The sequence below is a fragment of the Nicotiana tabacum genome, chromosome 3 (assembly GCF_000715075.1).
Source record: "Nicotiana tabacum cultivar K326 chromosome 3, ASM71507v2, whole genome shotgun sequence".
NCBI classification, from domain to species: domain Eukaryota; kingdom Viridiplantae; phylum Streptophyta; class Magnoliopsida; order Solanales; family Solanaceae; genus Nicotiana; species Nicotiana tabacum.
In genome coordinates, this window is record NC_134082.1 from 31,956,862 (window position 1) to 31,984,674 (window position 27,813).

General features: G+C 40.2%; 1 protein-coding gene across 3 annotated transcripts; it reads left to right on the forward strand.

The window, feature by feature from the left end:
• Nucleotides 1–8,555: 8,555 nt before the first annotated feature.
• Nucleotides 8,556–27,312, forward strand: LOC107768029 (uncharacterized). Of its 3 annotated transcripts, none has more exons than XM_016587135.2 (7): nucleotides 8,556–8,701; nucleotides 10,832–10,897; nucleotides 11,006–11,055; nucleotides 11,189–11,253; nucleotides 26,738–26,829; nucleotides 26,914–26,985; nucleotides 27,083–27,312. In XM_016587135.2, exons 1-7 carry the CDS (start codon nucleotides 8,699–8,701, stop codon nucleotides 27,113–27,115), a joined length of 381 nt encoding a protein of 126 aa, XP_016442621.1. In that variant the 5' UTR covers nucleotides 8,556–8,698; the 3' UTR covers nucleotides 27,116–27,312. The 3 variants fall into 3 exon arrangements, with proteins under 3 accessions (XP_016442621.1, XP_016442620.1, XP_075105438.1); XM_016587134.2 differs by having other exon boundaries at nucleotides 8,558–8,701; nucleotides 27,077–27,312; XM_075249337.1 differs by lacking the exon at nucleotides 8,556–8,701 and adding an exon at nucleotides 8,776–8,800 and having other exon boundaries at nucleotides 27,077–27,312.
• Nucleotides 27,313–27,813: the final 501 nt, after the last annotated feature.

Below are 27,813 nucleotides of genomic sequence, written 5' to 3' on the forward strand. Positions count from 1 at the left end.
TAGTTCGCACATCAACCGGGGAAACCCTTACATGCTGGTTTATGGTATCGAAGTTGTCATCCTAGACGAGGTAGAGATTCCTTCTTTAAGGATCATACAGGAAGCCGAACTCAACGATGCAGAATGGATAAGGAGCCGCTACGAACAATTGGCCCTTATAAATGGGAAAAGGATGAATGCAGTATATCATGGTCAGCTTTACCAGAACAGAATGTCAAGAGCTTTTAATAAAAGGGTCAAACCAAGGCAATTTGCACTAGGACAACTGGTATTAAAGAAGATCTTCCCACATCAAGATGAAGCCAAAGGGAAATTCTCTCCCAACCGGCAAGGTCCTTACATGGTTCACAGGGTACTAACAGGAGGAGCACTCATACTTGCAGAAATAGACGGAGAAATTTGGCCAAAACCAATCAATTCAGACGCAGTTAAGAGATACTATGCTTAGACTATTTACATTTCCTCATCTGATGTAATTGAACTACGCTTGATGTGATTCCCGTTTAAGAAGGGATATGTAGGCAACCCTGTGGGTTCGGTCATATCATAATAAAATTTCCATTTCCCCTCAAGATCAAAAACTAGGCCAGAATTTTGATGAGGACCCTCAAAATTTTGAAGCAAGTCTAGCCGATGCCAATATATGCCAGACAGTCAGAAATCGGCTAAGAAATTGGGGCAGAATCTTGAGGAAGCCGCAATATCTCTGAAAATGTGTTATAGTCACTAGTTCATCTAAAACTACTTGATATTTCGCTATGTTTCTAAAATGACTCTATTTTTATATTTTCAAAAACTCTATTTTCGTAGCAATCAAGTGCTACCCAGGGAAACTCAAACAAGGCCTCCAAGACGGAACATAGCAAGGCCAGTGGACAAAGGCACGAACTAACCTCCCCCTCACAAAACTTATAATTTTTCTTTGAGCGCAGGCACATCTGATGTAACGGTAACATCCGCAAATATACACACATAGCAAGATCACTATCAATCGGGCTACCAAATATATCTCCATCTAAGAAATATGCTACTCTTATTTGCTACTCGTTCTTTGCATGGGACTAAGCCCTGTCCTGCATATTTGCATGAGGCTAATCCCTACCTCCATATCTGCATGAGGCTAATCCCTGCCTCTATCCTGCATGAAGCTAATCCTTGCCTCCATATCTGTATGAGGCTAATCCTTGCCTCCATCCTGCATGAGGCTAATCTTTGTCCCCATATCTGCATGAAGCTAATCCCTACCTCTGTATTTTCATGATTCTAATCCCTGCCTCCATATCTGCATGAGGCTAATCCTTGCCTCAATATCTATATGAGGCTAATCCCTGCCTCCATATCTGCATGAGGCTAATCCCTGCCTTCATCCTGCATGAGGCTAATCCTTGCCTCCGTATCTAGATGAGGCTAATCCCTACCTCTGTATCTGGATGAGGCTAATCCCTGCCTCCATCCTGCATGAGGCTAATCCTTGCCTCCATATCTGCATAAGGCTAATCCCTACCTCTATCCTGCATGAGGCTAATCCTTGCCTCCATATCTGCATGAGGTTAATCGCTTCCTCTGTATCTACATGAGGCTAATCCTTGTCTCCATCCTGCATGAGGCTAATCCTAGCCTCCATATCTGCATGAGGCTAATCCTTGCCTCTATATCTACATGAGGCTAATCCCCGCCTCCATATTTGCATGAGGCTAATCCCTGCCTCCATATTTGTATGAGGCTAATCCCTGCCTCCGACATGAGGCTAATCTTTGTCTCCATATTTGCATGAGGCTAATCCCTGTCTCCATATTTGCATGCAGATAATCCTTACCTCCACATTTGTATGGGACTAAGCATTGTCCCTCCTTGCATAAATATTACTCTATTCCGATACTATCTATTTGCTTTTCAACCGGGCTAAGCTCTGCCCCTTATTTCACAAGACTAAGCCTTGTCTTGCTAACATCATATTATTGCATCTCATGGGCTAAAATATTGCTAATCTATCCAAAGGCGTCATAGTCTAAATGCATCATCCTCATAGTCGGAAGACACCATGTCATGGCTTGAGGATCTCTCAAATTTGCATATCATTATTCAAAGGCGTCATGGTTCGGAGGCACCATCTTCATGGACCGAGAATGTCATTTCATGGCCTGCAAATCCCTCACCTAACAATTCATGGCCCAGGACATCATGGTCTGAGGACGTCATCATGAACCGTCTGAAAATAACTTTCATGGTCCAAAGGGAATTCACATCATGTTTAAATTTTCGCACAAATACATGTTTATAGCATATCTTTATCTGTAGGTGACCAGTAAGCAACCGCTATCCCGGTAGGAGCAACCTCGCTCCAGTTCCTTCAAATATCTCAAACTTGACCTTTCACCATAACCACCCATCCCGAAATCTCGTGTCCGTTTTTGTCATGACTTTATCGGTATATCACGCCAATGAATCCAGAACTATACATGGCCTGATTCCTGTAAAACCAGGGATATGTAGGCAGCTCAAAGACCAGAGTCCTGGCTCTATCTTTCAAAACATCCCATCCGATCAAAATTGGCCATCATTTCTTTACCTAGAAACTCTTGCATCCTTCTCAGGTAAAGAGTGGCAACTGTTGATACCCAATTTTTTCCCAAAATATTTTCAAAACTATGCTTTGGCATCAATTAGTATTTTCATACAATTTCTGCATTTTTAAAATATTTTAATTAATTTATCCCAGCATTTATTTTATAAGACAATCATTGATTGCATCACAAATAGTTTTATAATAATTTTTGTGACTTAATTTTATCATTTGCACTTGTACTAAGTTTCAATTATTGCACAAATAACCACATTTGTATTTTTAGGATGCAATTGCAATTACTTTGCAATTATAGCCTATGCATGCATTATTACATTATTTTACTAGAAAATAGCCTTTTATATTTTTTAAATATTAAATAATTATTTTAAAATATTTCCAGGCATAAAAATCATTTTTTACAACCTATTGGTTATTTTTAAATTCTTTTATCAATTAAATGGGTATTTAATAAATGACCCTCTTATTTTCGGATTTAGCCAATTAGATAGCCCAATTTTAAATCCCACACCAGCCCAAATACCCTTATTAGGCAGCCCAAAGACCCTAGATCCAAACCCCTTATCTACCCGACCCAATTCTTGTTAAATCCTGGCCGTTGATCATTTTGATCAACAATCCAGATCTCCTCTTACCTAAATTAAACTAACATATACCCCTCAAACCCTAATCATTTTACCCTCCCCCGGCGTCATCTGATCCCCTCCTCTCTTGAATGATCTCTACCTATACCCTAATATTCAAGCGCCATTATTCATCTGCTGCCCTCCTATGGTGGTTCTTCACCACCTCAGGACTCTAATGGCCTCCTACTTGATATGGTGTCTCCATTTCTTGGATCTTTGAAGATATCCTCAAGGGACCTAGGCGGTTTGTTTACACCTTGGGTTTTCTTGCTGGTTTCAGGCCATTTAGTTTGATCTTGAGTAAAATCTTTCTCATTTTTCGTCTTGAATCTATGGTTTCCTAAGTTTGTGCATGTCTCTGTTGCCTTTCCAAAAGCCCTAATTTTTTACCCTTTGATCTTCCCAGATCTATCTAGATCTGAGATGAATCGAACCCATTCCACATGTTTTCACGAAAGTCTTATGGTTTTCAATCGATTCTCCGTTTTTTCTAAAAAACGTCGAGGGTTTACTGACCTCACTTTTTCAAAGACTTTCTGATTTTCAAGTGTTAATCGTCTGTTCTTAAGTGTTATTGACTAATTCATGTTAATATCATTTGAACCTTAGTTGATTTATGTTAAAGCCCTAATTTCTTACATTTTTGCTCCGATTTTGAATCTTTCCGTGTTACCTGTTACCTTGTTTATTTCTGTGCTTTGACTTTCATGATTTTTCTTAGTCTAATTTAGTATCATGTGACTTTTACCCTAGTTCATATATACTAGGGTTTCTAAGTCTATCTCTTGGCTAATTTATGTGTGTTTATGAAGTTTTGTTCAGCCTACTCATCTATTTGTGGAAACCTGATATTTTTCCCTCTCTTTAAATCAATATTATTTTGAATTTCGATTTACTGATTTGCTTGGTTAAAAATTATGTGCTGATTCATGATTCATTCCCTTGTTTACGACTTTAATTATTCTTATTACCTTATTGCCTGTAATGTTAATGATTCCTCACGATTATTTCCTTAATTAAACTCCTGCTTGTTTACCTCTTTACTTAGGTTTGATTTGATTTTCTTTCCTTAAGTGATTTCTGTCCTTTAACCGTTGATTAGTTGTCCTTAATTAAAGGAAGACTACGCTAATTTCGTGTGTGATTGATTTGTTATTTTCCTAATTTCTAAAATTTGATTTCTTTTACTTTATTCTGCCCCACTCCTAAACTGCTATATATACTCTTATCTACTCTCAGTTCAATACACGAACATTGGTTTAGAAAATACTCTCACACTCTTAAAAGCTCTCTCACTATTCTTCTCTGTTACTTGCAATCCTCACTGACCTAGTCGGCTGTAAGCCAAGGCTAGCTATTTGTCATATCTGCTCTACACTCTGCGTTCTCTCTCCTAAACTGGTATGTCCTGATTCAATTAAAAGTCCAAACTCTATGTGTTTCATTATTGTTTCAGTCCATTAGTTGTGACTTCCAATCCTGCTTATTGTTTACTATCATGTGTAACCAGCATGCTTAGATCACACTGCCTAACTACTGTCTCACTTGGCATGTTGGAGTTTATCCAGTTAGAATTTGTGATTAGTTTATTTACTCACAATGATCTGCTTACTGTTTTGTTTAGCATGCCTAATCTTGTCTTGTGGTAATTGTATGCATCTTGTTTGCTTATTAACATGTCCAAACTACATTGCTTGTTTACTATCTCACCCAGCATGTCTAAATTCTGCCTATTCTATATGTGATTAGTATCTCTAAACTATGAATGTTTATGTAGTGCTTGCCTAGTTTGTTCATTTAAGTCTTGCCTACTTTACTTTACTAATAAGATCCTGCTAAGTCATCTAGCCCTTCAAGGTAACTCTAGTTGTGTGTTTGGTCATGTCCAAGGTCCATATATTCTCAACATGTCTTTGCTGTAATCTTTAAGAAGTTTGTGCATCTGTTTGCTTATACACTAGAGTGTATTCTATGTGTCCCCAACCTCTCTCTCCATGTGTGGAATCTGTTTGCCCTAAAGTGTTTCTGAAGTTGTTTGTTCTGTGACTTGGGTTCTGATGTCAAAATGTTTTTCCTGTTTTTCTCAAGCTATTTTACCACCAAACTAGCCTTGGTTTTTTCAGAAAATCTTTTCACTTCTAAGAATCCTCTCTATACTGTTTTATCAAAACTCTTTCAAATCATGTCAAACACTCTCACTTATTCTTAGGTTATTAAGCCTTGCCCCTCTGGTTTGTGTACTGCTTAGAGGTCCCTGAGATCTCTCTAAACTCTGACATATCAGGGCTGGTACTTCCACACCGCACATAAATCAGTCCTTATTTGATAAAGGTCTAGGTGTGAGCACTGCCCGGGATCCTTGAGGTCCTTAAGGAACTCTGACACACCTGGACATGAGCTTGGATATGAAATCCTTTGAGCATTTGAGACTACTGAAGGCCTGGTACATCAGGATTTGCTTTGGGCCTATTTCAGGCTCCCTATAAGTTAATTTATATTTATGTAATTTTTATTCGATCATTGGTTTGTAATAATTAGTTGTAAACAGATATTGGGGTGACTAGTGAAAAGGGAGGGTAGTTACATAGTATTGTGGGTAAATCTGGGTAGATAACATGCTTATAGGGTTTGCTTTGGTTGAAATATATTTGCTAGATAACATGTCTATAGGGTTTGCTTTGGCTGAAATGTATTTGCTAGATAACCTGCCTGTAGGGTTTGCTTTGGTTGAAATGAGTTCTGCCTACTTTACTTTACATGATTAGACGCCATGCCTATAGGTAATAAAATAACTAAGGGTTTAGTTTTCGTTACAACATATATTCAAGTCTGTCTCTTCAGAAATCATGCATGTTTAATTGGTTGTCACTGGATCAGTCAGTATGCGTGTCTAATAAATAACAGTTTACTTATTAGGGATAGAATTCATGTCCATAGGGTAGTACTTTGTGCATTAAGTGCTAAAACTAGAACATCATACAGTGTCTTGTTAAATGTCACTAGAAAGCATGCCTATAGGATAAAGAACTTCAAAATGCTTCCTAGAATTGTGACGCATATATGCACTTAGGCAAGCCTTAGGGCGTTAAATAATTGTGAAACCAGTTTTGTTTATATGTGAAATTATCCAGGTTTAACAAGCTGTAAAACCAGTAGGCAAAACTAGTTAGGATCCTACCACTCCCCTAAAAAACAAATGATGCATGTTATGTTTTGTGATGTTCATCTAGATATCATGTTCTTAGGATTTTTGTACTTCTTTTGAAATCTCTGTTTTAGACGTGCTGTTTGTTTGCCTATATACGTGCGGAGGTAAATATGAGTCTTCTAACTGTTTGTCCCTATTTGCTTGTCCTACATATAATTTGCTTCTCGCCTAGATTTGTACCTGTTTAAAAACCTTAGGTTGTCTAAAACTGTCCAGATTTAGAGGTCGCAAATTCCTCCAGGACCATAAGGAAGGGATGGTAGCAGCACGCTTAGGGATCATTAATTAAACTCGCTCATATAACCATTAAGGGGGGGGGGTAATGGGTTGTAAAGGGATATGATAACCTATGCGCTAATGTCACTTGTAGTCCCTCATTGAGAAGTGATTACCGGACGTGGTATGATCCTGTAGGCTAATCAACTTAGGACTTCCCTTTCCTAACTTCTCCTATGTGTTTAAATTTTATAAACTTCCTTTCTTTACATATACATGTTCAAGTTGTTCAAACCTCTCTCTTACTTCCATTACCCGAATCATACATGTATATGAAAACATGCCTTTATTTGTAAATATGTGTTGAAACCGTTTACTTGTTAAAATGACTAATTCACATAGCTTAAGTTCGCCCGGGCCCCACCGTTGTAGACCGCGAGGGATTTCTAATACTTTCCCCTCAAGGTTATTTTGAGCCCTTACCCTAATCTCTGGTAATGCAAACTAGTTACATGAGTAAATCACTCTAGGTGCCCTAACGCACCGTAATCCGTTAGGTGGCGACTCTTCAAACACCCAATTCCCAAAAGGAAACGAGTTGTTCCCCCATGAATGTCGAAACCCGAACTTCCCTGTAAAAGGGAAAAAAGGGGCGCGACAGCTATTGATGGATGGAAAATCATTATTTTGATTGATGTTGTTTTTAAGCTCAAAATTATGATAATGATCATTGTTTCGAACTTGTTCATTATTCACTTGGACAACACTTATATGGTCTAGAAGTTGGTAATGTGTTCTCTGTTATGCTAGTTTTGTTCACTTGGTATTCAGGAGCAATCTCTATCTTACGATATTGTTATTTTACTTGGATATTGGCTATTCCAAAGTAATTGATATTTGTAAAAAGAAGTTACTTGCTAATTACAACAATGAGGTTGCTACAACCACTGGTCTTGGATGAATGAAAAAGGTAGAGAGAAGAATATTTTCATCTTTGACGGTGGAGGAGGAGCCTTTTGATAACCTCAAGGACAATGAAACATCTGCAATCTTCATGAACAAAATTACTGATTGGGTGCAATTTGGTTATCACTTGTTTGTTCCATTTCCAACCTTGAGGACAAGATTGTTTAAAGGGAGATGGAATGCATCAATGATGGGTGTAGGTGCACAATCGAGTCTAAGAATTTGCAGAAGCTTTTCGTGTTTTATGCTTTTGTGTCCTACGTTTAGCTATTATCATTTAAGTCCTTGCTATTTACTTTTCATCCCTAAAGGTGTCACTGCCGTTGGCCGACACGTGTCTAGTTTGTTTGGCTGCTCTCTTGTTAAAATATTGTGTACTTCTCTTTCTTTATGCTGAATGAAATCAATCTCTTTTTCTATGTATTTTCCCTTTTGTTCCTTAGTTTAGCTTAATGACAATTCCACCATGGGAATCGTTACAACATTATTAAAACACATGGCGATGTGATTTTTGATAGATTTGGCTCATGCTAAGTACATGAGTGATTTAAATTGAACTAGCCATCAAGACGAACTACTCCAAATTTATTTTACCCAATTCATATCATAAATCTTATTCAAACTAATTGCATACATTATTCACATTCTTCATGTGAAATAGTGAATATATTAATGTTTATATCTTGTTTAAATTCAATGTAGCACCCATTGTTGTTATAAAAATTTAGGATTTTTTAATGGTAAAATTGAGAAAAATGAATGGGAAAAAGCATGTTATGATCATTTTTTTTCCAATTTAAATGACACACATGCTTTTTACGAACCAAATCCATCAAAGATAACTACCATTGTGTGCTATAAATATAAAGGAGACCATAAGTGGTCAGTTCTGATAAATAAAAATGAAAAAAATTGCTGAGGTGCATAATTAAAGGACCATGTTAAATCAACCAAAAACATAAGGGACTAGTTTTGTCATTTGTTTTTCTGATTTTGAACATATCCAGCGTGGCCTTTCTCGCGTCTGACAAACGCCGTGTTTTTATTTTCTTGCATTCCTTTTCCCTGAGATTCCCTGCTCAAATTCAGCATTGAAAGATGGTAAGTTTACTTAGTTACTCTACTCGCGTTGTGTATAGATTTTCTTTAATGATGTGTACCCCCCTTTTAGGATAAAATTGATGTTAGGGTTGCAAACTTGTAAGATTACTTGTGCTTAGGTCTCTGTCAGTTCAAAAGATGGATGCATTGTAATTTCTCTTTAAAGGGTTTATGTCCACTTTTGAAAACGCTTGTTGATTTCCTCTGTGCAAACCACTGAACTTCATTTAAAAAGTTTTTTTTTTCTTTCTTTTTTTGTGGTAAAGTTATTCCTATAATAACTTTGTTCCCTGTACGTTAGCTATCCATAGGAAGGACAGGAAAAGGGAGCTTCTGTCAAATGGATTTTTGTTAGCCACTGTTACCAGTGGCGGAACCAGGAATTCAAACAAAGGGATTCAAAAAAAATACAAGAATGTTACACCTAGGATCTGAACCTGTGATCTAAAGCTGTAATTTAGGGGATTCAACTTTTTATATATAAGCAAAAAGGTCATTTTTTCCCCATATGTGCAGTATAATTTGCCAATGAAGGGGATTCAATTGAACTACCTTGTGTCCCCTTAGCTCCGCCCGACTCTTACAGTACATAAGAAGGGAGGAGTGCTTAATTGTAACTCTGGATATAGTATGATGGAATTTCTATTTGCTTAGAGTTTTATTTGGATGTTGACTGTAGTATTGGACCATGGTTTAGAATGGACACCTCAGCAGGAAAGTATAAACGGAATTAAGAACAAAACGGAACTGGTAAATGGATTCTGTTTGCACATAGTTGATGAAATCGTTTGTTGATAATATCATTAGTTGTGTTTCATATTAAAGGCAGAAAGGGGTGGCATGCTAAGCTGTTTCAAACTAGCTTTCTCTTATTGATTTGCTACCTCAATCCGTTGGGAGAAAAGAAAGGAAATAAATAAAAGATGTTTGTGTTATTTACTTGTTGTGGCTTTGTTTCTTGTATGGTTCTCTGGTTTTCTTTTACCTATTCTAAAAAATAATCAATGAGGATAGAAGTGCGTAATATTTTTGAGAAACCAAAAGCCAAAGTTTTCTAGCTTGCGTTGGGTTACTGTTGGATCAATGGTTAGTCTAGAAAATAGAATATTTGGAATGCAAGTTCAGTGATGGGACACATGAGGTAGAAGTAGACCTGCAGCTTGATACACAAGTCATCCCCAAGAGAGATAATTTCAAATATTTTGGTTCTGTAATTCGAGGCAACAAGGAGATTGACGAGGATGTTACACATCGTATTGGAGGGGGTGGATGAAATGGAGGCTCGCATGTGGTGTTTTATGTGATAAGAATGTGCCCCCAAGACTTCAGGGCAAGTTCTACAGAGTGGTGGTTAGACTTGCTATGTTGTATGGGGCTGAGTGTTGGCCAGTCAAAAAATCCAATACCCAGAAGATGAAAGTAGTAGAAATAAGGATGTTGAGATGGATATGTGGGCATACCAGGAAAGATAAGATTAAGAATGAAGTTATTAGGGATAAGGTGGAAGTGGCCCTATGGAGGACAAGTAGCGGGAATGAGGCTGAGATGGTTTAGGCATGTGAAGAGGAGAAATAGATGCCCCGGTTAGGAAGTGTGAGAGGTTAACCATGGCGGATCATAGGAAGAGTATAGGTAGGCCAAAGAAGTACTGAGAAGAGTTGATTAGGCAGGATATGACGTTGCTTCAGCGTACCAAAGTCATGACCCTCGATAGGAAGGTGTGGAGGTCGAGAATTAAGGTCGAAGGTCGATAGGTAGTCGAGCGTTTCTCCTAGTCTTGCTAGTAGTATTAGTACTGTTCTTGTATTTTCTTATTCTTAGATCTTTGTTATTACACGTGGTGTCGTTCACTTCCGTTGTCCTATTACCTTATTGTAGCTACTGTTTGTTGCTTCCTTTTCACTGTTTCTTGAGCCAAAGGTCTATCAGAACAACCTCTCTACCTTCACAAAGTAGGGTAAGGTTTGCGTACACATTATCCTTCCCAGTCCCCACTTGTGAAATTACACTGGATTTGTTGTTGTAATGGTTAGTCTAGAAGCTTGCAACAATGTGGTCTAGAAGCTTGCAACAATGTGATCTAGCTTGCTAGGAGAGATTTGATTCCCTTTTTTGCTATTATTATTCCAGGCTGACCCAGAATTAGAGGCAATCAGGCAAAGGAGAATGCAGGAGCTCATGGCTCAACAGGGCATGGTAAAATGATGACCGTTTGTATTTATGGTGCAACTTTTTAAGTTGTGTTTGCCTTTTTAAAGTTCTGAATCTGATGTATCTCCATTACTTATAAAACTTGAATCATAGGGAACTCCTCAAAGCTCAGACAAGCAAAGCGCCCAGGAGGAAGCCAAAAGGTTATTTTCTTACTAGCAGCTAAAATTGTTGCCCCTTTTTTGGTTGGTAAAATTGTTGCCCTTTGTGGTCGTACTCATATGTTAGCATTTACTTTTGAGATTTTAATATCGACAGAGGAAATGATTGATGTAGGGAGGCTGATGAACGAAGGCAAATGATGCTTACTCAGATTCTGACTTCTGAAGCAAGGGCAAGGCGTAAGTGCATTTAGCAATTCTCTTCAAGATATTCGGTGTTTTCAGTTCTGTAGATTGAGAAATCTATTTTTTTTAGTTGAAGTGTTTGCTTGTAAGTTTGAATCTATAGATGGTTGTTATTGGTATGTTATGACTGTATATTTGACTATATCTAGAGCTAAGTAGTATGGACATGGATGGCATCATGGAAGACTGAAAATAAGGAATACGGTGAACATTCATATGTAGATACATGCATTTTGTTCTATAGATGTCTATTTTACGAGAAAAATAAGTTATAATAGTTATTAAACTAAAAAACATGATGAACATGATCTATCAATTTCATGAATTTGCCACTGTGTGTGGACAATATTCAAGGCATTTGGCTTCATTATCTGGATTAGCCCATGTTGTAAGGATTTAAAATTCGTGAAACCAAGTACTCACTTAGTTTTAGACTAAAAGTCCTTCATTGGCTTCGTAAGATTACTTAAGAGGACAACTGGAAATTGTATGATTTTGTACTTATTGAGGTAACACTTCAGGATATATGTTTATTTTTTAATCGTTGAAGAATTTCAGTAACAAACAATTTGTATTGAGCAAAACTAGGTCCTGTGTTACTTCTTCTGATATGTCATATGTATTTATAAGGAAGAAGTTAATTTGGGCTAGCTCACAAAAGAAGGTGGCCATTTAATTTGGAATGGAGGAAATACTAAATATTTAATTCTAATTAGCACACTCTCCTAATTTCCATTCGAATTCAGTACTTTTTTTGATTATTAGTGTTGGATATTTTGTTTCTTGTGTAAGTTTGGATACCACAGAGACAAAAAACATTAGGTGATATCTTTCTATCTGCCTAAATCTTGGTGGCTAGAGGTACAGGGTACCTGTGTTGGTGGGCGTTAGCAACTACCGTGAAATAATCAAGTTGCATGCAAGTTGGCCCCTACATCCCGTTATAAAAAAGAAAATAATAATTAGGAAGAAAATTATAATACTAAGGAAAGAAACTGTCAGTGTTTTGAAAGGAAAAACAATTCCTTACAGAAAATGAAGATGAACTGCCTTCTTTTGTTTCACTTTTGGTGTAAGGAAGATTTTGTTTTATTTGAACAAGATAACATTTAGTGAAAGGAAGATTTTGTACATGATGTTAATTCACTGTTTGATATCATAGAATCCCTGTAGTAGGAGCTAGAAGAAGTTATTAGCTTTAGCACAACCTTTGTGCTACAAATATATAATATTGTTACCGTTCTAAAAAATAATAATAACAATAAAAGGACCAAGTATACCATGATGTTTGGAACCTCAAAGAGAGCAATTTTTGGAGAAAGCAAAGAAATTAAGGGTGCTGTTGCATTACGTTCTTGTGGCCGACATGAGTGTTGGTATTTATAGTGGACCATTTGGAAGGAAACATGCCGTAGGTGTTTTGAAGGGAACAACAATTCCGTACAGAAAATCAAGATGAACTGTCTTTTTTTGTTTCACTTTTCGTGTAAGGAAGATTTTGTACAGAATATTGATTCACGGTTAGATATCAAGAATCCTTGTTGTAGGAGCTAAAAGAAGCTATGTTTTTGGTTATGTTAAATTGTAATGTTGGCTTTAGCACAACCTTTGTGCTATAGATATATGTTAATGTGGTGCTTATGCTTTCCTGAGCCGAGGGTCTATTGGAAACAACCTCTCTTTCCTCACAAGGTAGGGGTAAGGTCTGCATACACATTACTCTCCCCCGACCCCACGGTGTGGGATAATACTGGGTATGTTGTTGTTGTTTTGTGCTATAGATATATAATATTGTTACCGTTCTCAAAATTAGCTAAAAAAACCCAAGTATACCATGATATTTGGTACCTCAAAGATAGCAATTTTTAGAAAAAGCAAAGAAATTGGGTGACTAGTTTCCAAATGATATAGAGAGCTTATGATCATGTGAGCTGGGTTTGTCTTCTCAAAATGTTGATGGATATGGGTTTTGGTAGAAAGTGATATGGGTTTTGGTAGAAAGTGGATCAAGTGGATTCTATTTTGCATAAGCTTAGTCAGATTTTCTATTTTGATCAGTGGCTCTACTGAAGGTTTTTCCCTTCACCGAGGGCTGGAACAGAGAGGCCGCTTTTCCCCTTTTCAATTCTTAATTGCAATGGAAGGGTTTAAATAGCATGATTAAGATAGCCAATAACAATGGATGGATGTCTGGGTTTAAGATAACAAGTAGGGGAGGAGGACTGAAATAACTATCTGTTATATGTAGATGAGACTTTGGTGTTTTGTGAGTTAAAAGAGGAGCAGTGAACCTCAGAGCAATCCTCACTCTCTTTGATGCAGCTTTTGGTCTTCAAGTAAATTGGAGGAAGAGTTTTCTTTTCCGAGTTAATGAGGTATTTGGTATGCAAAGGTTGGCAGGTGTTCTTGGTGTACAGTGGGAGCTCTTCCAACAACATACTTAGTGTTACGCAACGCCTTCCTGAAATTCATTGGAAGGGCGACGTAGGGCTAAGCAACTGATGTCAGTACAACTACTGTTTGCCAACTGAGGTCCCCTCCATACGCTAGACTAGATTGTCAGTGCCGTACGGAAAAACCAATTTCAAGAGCAATTGAGAGAACAAAAATGAGAATTGAGAGTGAAAGAAAGCTTGATTGCATTAATGAAAGCTATTACAGAAAGGCAACGCGGTGTCGAGGGGGAGAGACACCAGTACAGAGAATTGTTTGCTTGCTAGAAAGTTTTGAATGCTTGACCCCGCCTAATAATACTTAAAAAAAATAAACCAAAGTTACAAGGCTAGATTTGATTAAGCTAGAGAAACATAATGGAAGTACATGGAATAAAACTACTCTATATTTACAATGAAAAGGACTTAGTTTTCTAGAAGGCAGAAATATGTCCGTTGTCAGCAGCATTGTCTTTGGCATCAGGGTCTGTGCGCGCGGCGCTGTTGGCATCTGCTTGCGGCTGGGCGCTGGCGAGGGATATCGATGGGGCGACAGAGGCACACGCGCGCTTGTCACTTGGCGCGGCCAAGATCACGGGGCCGTCCGTGGCGCTAAGCATTAAGAGGCTTACTAGAACGCCACGGGGCACGCCCAAGGGGTCATGGGGCATGGCTGGAAAGCCGCCCATGACATTCTCGCCTTACTTGCAATATAATCTTCAATTAGGTTCTTGTACGCTTTGAGGTTTGTTCCCCTCTCCCACATATTCTCCTTTGCATCACAACCCTGTCATTTCACCAAGAACTCTTGGTGATCTTTCCTTGAGGCATGAATCACTCTATCATCAAGGATAGCTTCAACACACCTTTTCCTGGTTGAATTGGGACCTCGAATACTGGGTATTGTGAGCTGGCTCCGTGAAGGATCCTCCGTGTCTTCCCGTAAAGGTTTTAGGAGGCTAACATGAAAGACAGGATGAATTTTCCACCAAGCTGGGGTATCCACCCGGTATGCAACTTTCCCAATGCGCCTTTCAATGGACAAGGGTCATGGACTCCCACAAATAAGTACCGCTTTGGGATTTTGACCATCACTTGTCTTCTACTTGGTATTCAACAAAGCGACGATTTTGATCCGCATGCCTTTTCATCCGCTTTTGAGCTTTGACAAGATAGCTCCGCACTATCTCCAAATTTCGCTTCCACTCTTTTGAGAAGCTAGCAGCTCGAGGAGATTTAGACATGTTTGGTGCATTCACTGTGTATAGGAGTAGCGGTTGCTGTCCGGTAACAATTTCAAAAGCGCTTTTGTTTGTACTAGAGCTCTTTTGTGAATTGAAACACAGTTGAGCAACATTCAGAAGCTTCACCCAATTCTTTTGCGATCCGGTTACAAATTGGCAGAGATATTCCTCCAATATACCATTGAACCGCTCCGTCTGGCCATCAGATTGCGGATGAAAACTTGAGCTGTGACTCAAGCTTGACCCAAGGCACTTAGAGTTGGGTTCAAAAGTTGCTAGTGAAGCGTGAGTCGCGACCACTAATAATATCTTTGGGCAGACCCCAATATTTGACGACATGAGAGAAGAAGAGTCGAGCTGTATCTTCTGCTGATATATATTGTAGGGCTGCAATAAAGGTAGCATACTTGGAAAACCGATCTACCACAACCAAGATAGTTGTGAGGTCTCCGACCTTGGGCAATCCGGTGATGAAATCCAGGGAAACGCTTTTCCAGGGTCTCTTTGGGACAGCTAGTGGTTCCAAGAGTCCCGCTTGTGGCAAGCGGTCCGACTTGTCCTTCTGGCATACTAGACTAGTCTTCATATACTGAGCAACGTCATCGGCCATTTGAGGCCAATAATATGCCCGGCGAAGTAACGCCATAGTGCGTTCTTCACTGGGATGGCCGGCCCACAGAGTATCATGACATTCCGCTAGAAGAGTCCTTTGCAGATCTCCTCCTTTAGGAACATAAAGTCGGTTCCCTTTCACTTTCAGGAAACCATCTTCCATGTAGAACGGACGAGTCTTGCCTTGTCCTACCAAATCAACCAAATACTGTGTAGCAGGATCCTTGATGAGTAGATCCTGTATTTGGTCCTTGATGGAGGTGGCTACTTCGCTCCATCTTAGGGTGGCGAGTTGGCACACCGATGCTAGATCAACTCTCCGACTGAGCGCATCAGCAACATGATTGGCCTTCCTACTGCGGTACTCCAGGTTGAAGTGGAATACAGCTAAGAGTTCCTGCCACCTGGCTGGCTTGTCGACCATTCAGTTTTGGCTGGGTCATGAAATGGCTAACAACTGTGTTGTATGTCTTGACCATGAACGGGGTCCCCAACAGATAGTGCCTCCAAAGGCGCAAGCAGTGGACGACAACCAATAATTCTTTCTCATGGGCGGCATAGCGCCGCTCTGCATCCTTCAGCTTCCGACTCTCGTACGCTACAAGATGCCCTTCTTGTAGTAAGACTCTACTGAGGGCGTAGTCGGATGCATCGTTTGTACGTCGAATGGCTTGGCCAAATCAGGGAGGGCCAAGACGGGGCTACTAGACATAGCCACTTTCAATGCGTTGAAGGCCTCCGCTCGCCTCGGTCCCCAATCCCAGGGTGTGACCTTCTTGAGGAGTTCTGTCAATGGCACTGCGATGAGGGAGTAGTTTTTCACAAATCGCCGGTGGAAGTTGCATAGGCCAAGGAACGGCCTCAAGGCGTGGACATCCTTGGGCGGCGGCCAATATGTGATTGCCTGAATCTTCTGTTGGTCTATCTTGATCCGCCCTTCCTCGATGACATGTCCGAGGAAGTCAATTTGCTTTTGAGCAAAGGAGCACTTGGATAGCATCGCATATAGTTCATGCCCCCGCAATCGTGCTAGGACCTTCCGCAAGTGCACTAGGTATTCTTCCAATGTTTGGCTATATACCACAATGTCATCCAAGTAGACCACCACGAATTCGTCAATGTACTCTCGGAAGACTTGGTTCATCAGAGTGCAAAATGTAGCTGGGGTGTTAGTCAAGCCGAACGACATGACCAGGAAGTCGTACGACCCATATCTTGTTACACAGGTCGTCTTGTGTTCATCACCCTCTGCAATCCGAACTTGCCAATAACCTGTCTTCAGGTCTATCTTGGTGAACACCGTCGCACCACCCAGTCTATCGAACAAGTCTGCCATTACCGGAATAGGGTACTTGTTCTTCACGGTGATTTTGTTTAGAGCCCGATAATCTACACAGAGTCACAGGCTGCCATCATGTTTCTTTTGGAATAGAACAGGGGACCCGTATGGGGACTTGGAGGGCACAATGATCCCTGTATCTAGCATTTCCGTCAATTGTCTCCGAAGCTCGGTGAGTTCGGGTTGTGACATCTTGTAGGGCGCCCGGGCTGGTGGCTTCGCGCCCGGCACCAACTCAATTTCATGGTCCACAGTGCGCCTAGGCGGTAGTCGCTTTGGCATGTCTTGTGGCATGACATCTTCAAACTCCAGTAGTAGCTCCTTCACGGGTTCAGGAATGGGACCCGAGGAGCGTTCTATATCTTCAATGCAGAGGGTTGCCAGGGACGTAGGTTCATGCCTTTTGATCCCCTTTTTCAACTGCAAGGTCGAGATGTTCTCAACGGCCATCTTCATGGGCATGCACGGGATAATGCAGGGCTTGGTCCCGTTTGCTCCCATCATCAGTAACATGTCAGCATACGGTACATGCATGGTGTTGGTTTGCCTCAGGAATTCCAATCCAACTATCAACTCGAAGTCATCTATGATTACCACGCGCATGTTGAATTTTCCTTCGTAAGGGCCAAGCTTCACTGGTACCTCTTTGGCTATCCCATCCACTGGCCGAGGAGGTGAGTTGATAGCCTTGACACTACTTCTGCCCTTTCCTACAACTAGACCAAGGCGCTCCACCAGAGTCGAGGCTAAGTAGTTGTGGGTAGCACCCCTGTCTATCATCGCCCGAATGGGCTTGCCATTTACCTTCATCTCGACGAACATTAAGGTCCTCTCTTGTTTAGGAGGAGTCCTATCATCCGCCTTCTTTTTCCCTTTCTTGGTGCTTGGGCAGGGGTCCTTCTTCTTACGGATACCAGCACTGGTTCCCGCTAAGGCCTCAGAAATGGAGCCAACAATTGCATTAAAGGCACCTACTGGTTCAGTCTGGTCTGCATCGTCTGTGTCGTCATCCGTCCCATCATCAAAAGCTTGATGGGCGTTCATCTGTGCATGTGGACACTCATTATTCCAATGTGGTCCGCCGCAATGACGACATCCTAAAGGAGGCTTTCTCCCCGGTCATTGTTGTTTGACGCAACAATATTGCTGCCTGAGGAGGAAGCCTTAGATTTGGTTGCACTCCGATCTCCCCCACTTCTGCTAGGGCCACCATTGCTAGGTTGGCCCCCTTTGAATCCCGCTCGGGCAGGCGGTTGAGGCCTATCCTTCCGAGCTTCCACTTGATAGTCCTCAAGGCATTCAGCTGCTTGGATCGCCTTGGGTAGGGTATCTACCCTTTGTCTTTGCAGTTCCATACGGGCATAAGGTGTCAACCCTTCCAGGAAGGTGAAGAGCTTGTCTTTGTCCCCCATGTCACGTATGTTTAGCATGAGCGCGGAGAATTCCCGCATGTAGTCCCACACTGATTTGGTTTGGCGGAGCTCTCGTAGCTTTCTCCTTGCGTTGTATTCAACATTCTCGGGGAAGAACTGTAGGCATATGGCTGCCTTCAGTTCTGCCCATGTCTCGAGAGCATCTTCACCGGCCCTGATAGCTTCGTACTTCACCCGCCACCAGAGTTTAGCATCACCCTGAAGATACATGGCAGCAGTTGCTACCTTCTTAGCTTCTTCTAGGCCCCCAACATCGAAGTACTGTTCGATGTCAAAGATGAAGTTTTCCACTTGGCATTCCTAGCTCCACTGTATGGCTTTGGCTCAGGAATTTTCAATTTTTGTGTCGCGGAAGCAGGGTTCACAGCGCCCCCGATTTGGTTTCCACCGCCATGAAGCAGGCCCTATAAAGCAGCATTGACAACATTGAGCTTGTCTATCAAGTCGTCAATAGTTTGTTGCATGGCATTCACCCTGTCTGCCTCTTGTCTGCCTCTTGTGCCCTGTAAGCTAAATCCTCGGTGCGCTCCTGTTGGAGTCCCTCGAATTTGCCAAAAATTTCGGCTGCCTCTGTGGCTGCCGTTTGCCGGTCTCCCTCGGAGTCGCGACTGGTGTTTTCTATGTCAACTTCGGCCTGAAGCACCCTGCGGTCCAGGTCATACAACCTTTGCCCTAGGCTGGTTCTTAGTTCAGGCACCATATCCACGATGGGCCGTAATCCGTCAACCGTCTGTTCAAGGGCTGCAATGCGGTCCCCATGATTCACCATGGTCAGAAATGATGGTAATGGCAATGTGTTCCCTCGTCCGATATCGAGCCTAGGCTCTGATACCAACGGTTACGCAGAGCCTTCCTGAGATTCGTTGGAAATGCGACGTAAGGCTAAGCAACTGATATTAGTGCAGTTACTGTCCGCCAACTGAGGTACCCTCCGTACGCTAGACTTGATTGGCAGTGCCGTATGGGAAAACCAATGTCAAGAGCAATTGAGAGAACATAAATGAGAATTGAGAGTGAAAGAAAGCTTGATTGCATTAATGAAAGCTATTACAGAAAGGCAATACGGTGTCGAGGGGGAGAGACACCAGTACAGAGAATTATTTGCTTGCTAGAAACTTTTGAATGCTTGATCCCTCCTAATAATGCTTAAAAAAATAAACTAAAGCTACAAGACTAGAATTGATTAAGCTAGAGAAACATAATGGAAGTACATGGAATAAAACTACTCTATATTTACAATGAAAATGACTTAGTTTTCTACAAGGCAGAAACAGGTCCGTTGTCAGCAGCATTGTCTTTGGCATCAGGGTCTGTGCGCGCGGCACTGTCTGTGCACGCATCGCTGTTGGCATTTGCTTGCGGCTGGGCACTGGCGAGGGAAATCTGTGGGGCGACAGAGGCACATGCGCGCTTGTCACTTGGCGCGGCCAAGACCACGGGGCCGTCCGTGGCGCTAGGCATTGGGAGACTTGCTAGGACGCTACGGGGCGCGCCCAAGGGGTCATGGGGCATGGTTGGAAAGCCGCCCATGACTTTAGGCATGCCAATGGGTTCTAAAAATAAAGTCTTAGACATTTGGAGTGGGGTACTAAAAAGATGTGAGAAAAGACTAGCCAAGTGGAAAGTTAATACTTATCTTTGGGGGCAGAGTGACATTGGTCAACAGGGTCCTGGATGCACTCCCGACCTAAGTTGCTCGGACATGGGTGCGGATCTAGAGGTTGGATCCTTCAAGATGTAAGTTCTAAGATATAGGTATACGGATCCTAGTCGGATACGGGTGTGGCGATTCGGGTAAAAATAATTCCAAAAAATAAAAAAATAATTTTTTTTCTAAATTATGAGAAATTTTGTGGAATACTTACGTATAACTTGCAAAGTGTGAATTTCTATTTTATTCTCAAGTTGTAGACTAAGTTGCTCCGACACGGCGGTTTAGGTGCCGCATCCGTGTCGACACGACAATAGTATGGGTGTGAGTAGGGGATCCGTATTGGATTTGGTCAAATAATTTTGGGTACTTTGACCACGACGGACTGAAAATTCGAGACGAGATACAATTTGATTTCCGAAATCAAATTGGGAGGCTTGCTAGGACGCTACGGGGCGCGCCCAAGGGGTCATGGGGCATGGTTGGCAAGCCGCCCATGACATTAGGCATGCCAATGGGTTCTAAAAATAAAGTCTTAGACATTTGGAGTGGGGTACTAAAAAGATGTGAGAAAAGACTAGCCAAGTGGAAAGTTAATACTTATCTTTGGGGGCAGAGTGACATTGGTCAACAGGGTCCTGGATGCACTCCCGACCTAAGTTGCTCGGACATGGGTGCGGATCTAGAGGTTGGATCCTTCAAGATGTAAGTTCTAAGATACAGGTATACGGATCCTAGTCGGATACGGGTGTGGCGATTCGGGTAAAAATAATTCCAAAAAATAAAAAAATAATTTTTTTTTCTAAATTATGAGAAATTTTGTGGAATACTTACGTATAGCTTGCAAAGTGTGAATTTCTATTTTATTCTCAAGTTGTAGACTAAGTTGCTCTGACACGGTGGTTTAGGTGCCGCATCCGTGTCGACACGACACTAGTATGGGTGTGAGTATGAGATCCGTACTGGATTTGGTCAAATAATTTTGGGTACTTTGACCATGACGGACTGAAAATTCGAGACGAGATACAATTTGATTTCCGAAATCAAAACAAAAAATGGGGAAGAAAATAGCTTACCGTATCTAGAAAATCAATCATTTACTTACCTACAACTTGAGAATAAAAAAGAAATCCACACTTTACAAGCTATACACAGGTATTCCTAAATAATTTCTCATAATTTAGAGAAAAGGATCGATGCCATTAGAAGGAAGTTCATTTGGCAAGGCAATAAAAAGAAGAAAGTTTTTCATTTATTGAAGTGGAAGAACCTTACACTCAGCAAGAAAGATGGGGGCCTAGGCATAAGGAATTTAAGACTACACAACAAAACTCTACTTATGAAATGGCTTTGGAGATTTAGTATGGAGGAAAAACTTATGGAAATAAGTAATCACTGTACGGTCTTGAGGGACAGTGGGTTTCGAGGGCTGTGATTACACCTTATGGTTACACCTTATGGGGTCAGTATATGGAGGTCTATTAGGGATTAATGTCCTCTTTTGGTCCCCAAATATTGACATCTTAGTAGGAAATGGAAGGAAGACTTCCTTCTGGAATGACAATTGGTTAGGACATGGACCTTTGAAAGACTTGTTCAGTGATATGAAGGTCTTGAGTCTAAATCCAAAAGCCATAGAGAGAGATAGTTGGGACCACCAAGGGTGGAACTTCAACTTTAGGAGACAACTTAATGGCTAGGAATGTCTTAGATTCATTGAATTGTTGAGAGCACTTGGTCATTTCAAGGGGATAATAGAAGAGGAGGATAGACTTAAATGGAAACGACACAGTAAGGGCCAATTTACAGTGAATTCAGCATATACCTTGCTTAATCACCCTGGTCAGCAAGCTCAATTGTGGAGTTGGAAAGCAGTATGGAAAGTGAGAATACCACCTTTTGTGTGGCTAGTTGTAGAGATGCTTGCCTAACACAAGACAATTTAAAGAGAAGGGGAAGGCCATTGTGCTCAAAGTGTTATCTATGTACGAATGAGGCAGAAAATAGTAGTCATATATTTATACATTGTGTATGGCAACTATTTTTGAGTATGAACGGATTGTCATGGACCATGGAGGATGCATATGGTGGACGATTTGGAAGGAAAGAAGTAGTAGGTGTTTTGAAGGGAACAACAATTCCTTACAGAAAATTAAGATGAACGACCTTTTTTTGTTTCACTTTTGGTGCAAGTAAGATTTTGTACAGGATGCTGATTCACCGTTAGATATCATCGAATCCTTGTAGTAAGAGCTAGAAGAAGCTATGATTTTGGTTATGTCAAATTGTAATGGTGGCATTAGCACAACCTTTGTGCTACAAATATATAATCTTCTTAGGCCTCGAAAGAGAGAGTCTAGGGTAAAATTTGAGAGATATGGGCTCAGCTTCATCAACAGCCTCTAAAGAACTGTAGCACTTGTTTTGCATGGAAGCAAAAGGAACGAGACTAGCTTCTTCCTTTGCCTCTGGAGAACAGTGAACTTTTCGTTTCATAGAAGATAAAGGATCGAGAGTAGTTACTATTTGGTCTGGAACTGGTTGCTCGTTGATATAATCAAAATTGGGCTCTGAACTAAAGACTCCAAATTTGTTGTGGCAACGGATGATTGTCCCAACTGCTTTTCGAATCTTCTTTTCCTTATTTCTCCTGTTGTAGATTTTACGTTTTGGGCCTTTAGAGTAGTAATCAAAATGCTGGATCAATACTACTTTAGTATTCATTGAATGGGCCTTTGGCTGAGTCAAAGTGGGGACACGTGGCTCTAAATTTGAATTTGAAATCACTTTAGGCTGCACATGACTGGTAGGTGGGCTCGGTAATTGAGAAACGCTAGCATTATCTGCAATAATTCCGGTGGCTTTTCCGATCATCCTGGGCTTCACTAGAAACCTGCTATTATTGAAATTTCGAAGCACCCCCAATTTCAAGATCATTTTTTGCTGGAACTTTGGTCGCATCTCCTGCGATACAAATTTTGGCCCACTGAAGTTGAACTTTTTTTTTTGTCTTTATCAATTCCCACAAATCCATCACATTTGTCTCTGATGTACTATCTCACCCACACGTTCGTCAATTCCACAATATTGCAAGAAGTGTTGAATAAGTGAAGAAGAGGAAACAAAAGAGTCAATCACGTTTTTGAAGCTAATGCTCAAAGAAACTAATCACCAATATTTATTTTCAGCATATTGAGCCCTTTAAATAGTCTTACAATGAGTAAAATTGGTAAGACCAAGGAAAACTAATTCTAATTAAACTAGAATAAGAATACTAAAAAAACCTATCCTAACTAAATCAGGAAAAAGAATTGTAGTAGGAATGGACTTCCAACTAACAATCATGGTTTGACTAGAACTATAAATATAATCCTACTAAAACAAGAATTAAGAAATCCTAATCTTTAAGGAAAAGAAATCCTAATCTTGAATGGATTCTTGGACTTCTTCAATTTCATGAGATTCTTGGGCCTCAATTGGACTAAGGCTAATTAGTGTAAGCATTTTAAATTTGTGGCCCAATTCTCCAAATCCATTAACACCTTCATGGGCCCAATAACCCTCCATTTTTGTAGAAAACATGGACTCCATTTGTGCTTCTCTAGCATGAAGATTTAAGCTTGTATGTTCATCAGTCTCCTATGTAGCGAAATGTGTTCTGGTTCTAAGCATGCAGAGGGATACTAAAAACCGTAACCAAGATCGATTGACTATGTTTTGCATCTTTGCACTAACTGTTAGCGACCACCACTCAAGTGTCAAATGCCTCCCATACCAGAACCACTCTTCTAGCAGCTTCTGGTCTTGAGGGGAAATAAGAAAGGAATAGATTGTGAGTGAGAGGAGTGACTTTCAACCCAAACGCTGATTTTCCATCTGTTGACCAACCATTTTTGAATCGCATCTGCACTTCGACTAAGGCTGAAGGAGTCATTGAAGCAGCCCACTAAACACTTAGATACTAACTGGTCTATACCAGCATAGTGCTTAACACTATGCTGCTAGAATTCTACCAGCATAGGCATAATTCTAGCAGCTTCTTGTCTTGAGGGGAAATAAGAAAGGAATAGATTGTGAGTGAGAGGAGTGACTTTCAACCCAAACGCTGATTTTCCATCTGTTGACCAACCATTTTTGAATCACATCTGCACTTCGACTAAGGCTGAAGGAGTCATTGAAGCAGCCCACTAAACACTTAGATACTAACTGGTCTACACCAGCATAGTGCTTAACATTGTCTGGATCCAATTTTGGGGCATTTGAATCCTGTCTTGCCACTGTGAGATTCTAGCTGTATCGATGAAAGACTTGGTATCCCGTACCAAACGATGAAATCGTTGGTCAGTAGGTTCGCCTAAGGAGTGTAGGATCTTCTTTGCTATGTCACCCCAATCCCAATTGTAGTGTTCCTCTGGAATAATGATGGATGTTTTTCTATCTCCAGTCCATCTTCGATTCGTAAATAACGACCATAAATGTTGAAGTTTTGGAAGACTCTGTAGGTGTATGTCTGACTCTTTCTTCCCCACTTTCTACACAAATTCCCCGACCCCCGAGATGCTTGTTGAATGATTTTGCATACCCATCACATGTTTTCTTCATCAATGTTTAATCTGGTGGTGAATCCCCTTCACTCAATAAATGTGAACTATCTAAAATTATCATCACTAATATCAATAAGTTCGTAAGTTTTATCTCCAGATGTAAAAAGGTTTTCTTTTCCATAACTAAAAAGGTTACCTTAAAAGTATGTCAGAGCTAGCGACCGGTAAGAGAAAAGAGAAAAGGGGCCTGACACATTTTTCAAGAGAGAGCACTATACTTGCATTGTTTTTACTTCAAATATTTAACCTTGTGCTATATTTTGCGGACACTTCAAAATCCCTGCCGCACTCATGTTGGGTGTGGGTGTGGGATTCACACCAGATTTGGTTAACTTACTTTGGTTGCTTTGCTACATCTATGACCGAGAAGTATAAATTGATTGGGTATTTGTTTTGATTTTTGATTTTATGAGAATGCTTTGTATCACGAGACATCGTTTGAATAAAATATTTAGTTCAACAAATTTAATTAATTGAAACATATACTAACAAATGTCGTAATATGCTTTTCTTGGCCGCATCCCAGCACCCGTGTTCCCACTTGGATCCATATCCTTGAATCCTGTAATTTATGTGATGAAGAAACCAACCTTTAGATCTGCATTTGCATCGGGTATCCGCAACCAAGTCCGAGGAACATAAACCTAGTGTAGTTCTTTTCAAATCCGGTGGCTATACAACTCTTGTTTGTGTTCGTTTTTTAATTTTTCTTGCATCACATATACATGTTTATTTATGTTTTTCTTTGCTAAAGCGTGCACTTTGTTCGGTAAGTTCCAATTGACCTTGGCACTTCCTAATGCTTTTTGCCTTTACCAGCACTGCTACTTTGTTCTTACAAAGATTCTTCTCAGAACCCATTTGATGATGAGTTCCTCAGAACCCACTGATTTCTTGATAGTTCAACAGAATCTACAGAAATGAAAGCCAACCACTACTACATTTGTTTAATCTAAGGTTTGGGTTGGAGTTACTTTTGATTAGCTACCAAGCTTCTCAGCTCTCATAGGTTGTATCTCTGGTGGTATAAATGTAAGTTTCATTCATTGGCATGTGTAAACGAGTGATTGTTTGTTTGATGTTTTGGAGATATATGCTGAAAGTATAACATCTCCATTTCCCATGGGAGACTGTTGTAAAAGAGAGCTTTCGTGTTTTCAGATGATGTATATTTGGTCCCACTGTCTCACATGCTGAAGCTGTCCTATTAAAGCTTTGTTTCCATCAGCTTGCATTTTTTCCTTCTGGCAAGTGTTGCTTAATGCTAGTTCTTTACTCATCTTTGACATTTTAATCTAAGCTGGTGGAATTCTGCAAATTAATAGAGCACCGCTGTGTGCTACCTTGGAGCTGAACATAGTGATAAGAATTGTGCTGCATGCTGATGTTTTCAAACATATATTAGAGCCTTTTGCTTTTATGGTCTGTGATGCTCATCCCTTAAAATGTATGGTTAGAGGGAAACCTAATGGAGTCGTGAAAATTCAGAAATTGTCAGATATGGATATATTCTAAAATTTGGGTATGATATATTGAGTGCATACCTAGTATTGTTTGTTAGATGACGTCTTATGTTGTATTCATTAAATTTTGGCCATGTGTCTTGTTGTCAATTATCTAGTGTCCTTAATTTTCAAGTCTGTTGTATGACCACAGCATGTCTTTTGTGTTAAGAGGATGTTTAGGATCTATTTTTTCTACGTAAAAGTTTAACAGAACAACCTGTAGAAAAATATCTGTTTCCCCTCTTAACTGGCTAAACATCTGGTTTAATAGCTTTTGGCAATGGCCTTTAGACTGTTTATCATGGCGCTAGACCTGGAAAGTTTGGCGTCTGCTCATTTCTCTTTTAGTTTATTCAGTTTGCCTTACTATATTAAACAGTGAAACTTGCGCGCTTTTCCTGATTCTCAAAAATTACTGAAGTCATTTCTGTTATGTGCTTATCCATTGCGTGAGTATGAAAAGGGGTTCGGGGGCTAGGGACTTGGGAGTATTTACTTGAAGTTGCTTGGCCCTTTATTGTTAAAGGCTGTATCTAGTATTGTTGTTCTTTTCCCTGATTTCATTGATTTTGTTATTATTTCATCGGTTCTCTTAACTTTCTCGGACCAAGTATCTCATGAGATGACCAGTGGCCTTAATTTCATTTGGTATATGCAGTTGCTCGAATTGCTCTTGTGAAGCCTGACAAGGCCAGAGGAGTTGAAGATGTTATACTCAGAGCTGCCCAAATGGGTCAGATCACGGAAAAGGTGCTCTCTTTTTCTCTATATATTTGTACTTCCGCATCTGATAGATTATCCTTTCAATTGCTTTGAATAATGTAATCTGTGCAGGTTTCGGAGGAGAAACTGATACAATTACTAGAACAAATTAACACCCAAACTACTAAGCATACAAAAGTAACTGTAAGTCATTGACTCTCTGCTTATCTTTTTCTTTCCTTTTTGTTCAGTCTATTAAGTTGAACCCTTGTTCTGAAATTTGATCACTTCTTAGATCCAGAGGCGTCGGAGTGTTTTTGAGGATGATGATTAGAATGCTTCAGCATATTTTAGTCCCTGACTATATGGTGTTTTCAAATTTTTGTAAGACACTTGACTGTGGTTTCAGTGTCTCATCAACTTTGTCAAAATATGCCTGAGGTTTTCCAGTTACATTGAAATTGCTCAGCTTGTAATAGTTTAATTTACACGAATATAATGATGTAAATTAATGAGTGTTTCTGGTTCTTACTCCTTCCTTCAGAAACAGATCAAATATCATACTTCTCACCAGATCATTATTGTGTGAAAGGGAAGAAATATGAAATTAGTGGAAGCTTAAGAGTATACATACCCTTCTGTCAATTATCTGGGAGAAGCTTCCTTCATTACTGGCCATTTAATTATTGGTGGTCTTATTGAAGGAGCAGCAATTACTGCTATCCGAGGGAGCTTTCAAGACATTAAATTGTTGCTTGCAATCGGTGTATGCACTTAAATCTAGTAACTTAACTTCAAGAACTACAAAATAAAGTAAGAATTTGCATTACTTAACTATGGGATTGAGGTTTGTTTAAGATACATATCCTGCATTTATTATCATAATATAAGCATCTATTGTCTCGGTATAGGGTGCTGGTGACTGGGATTTGTTTTCTCCTGGTGTGGATGATTAAAGTTGTTCTGGAAGCCACTATATTGTTTTAGAATCATGATACATGACCACAATTATCGAAATAGAACAAATACTGG

Bases quoted from the DNA above. Each gene is read 5' to 3' on its own strand.
- LOC107768029 (XM_016587134.2), top strand. The intron at 26,830-26,913 runs GTGCTCTCTTTT...TAATCTGTGCAG, and splicing joins TGGGTCAGATCACGGAAAAG to GTTTCGGAGGAGAAACTGAT. The intron at 26,986-27,076 runs GTAAGTCATTGA...ATCACTTCTTAG, and splicing joins CTAAGCATACAAAAGTAACT to ATCCAGAGGCGTCGGAGTGT.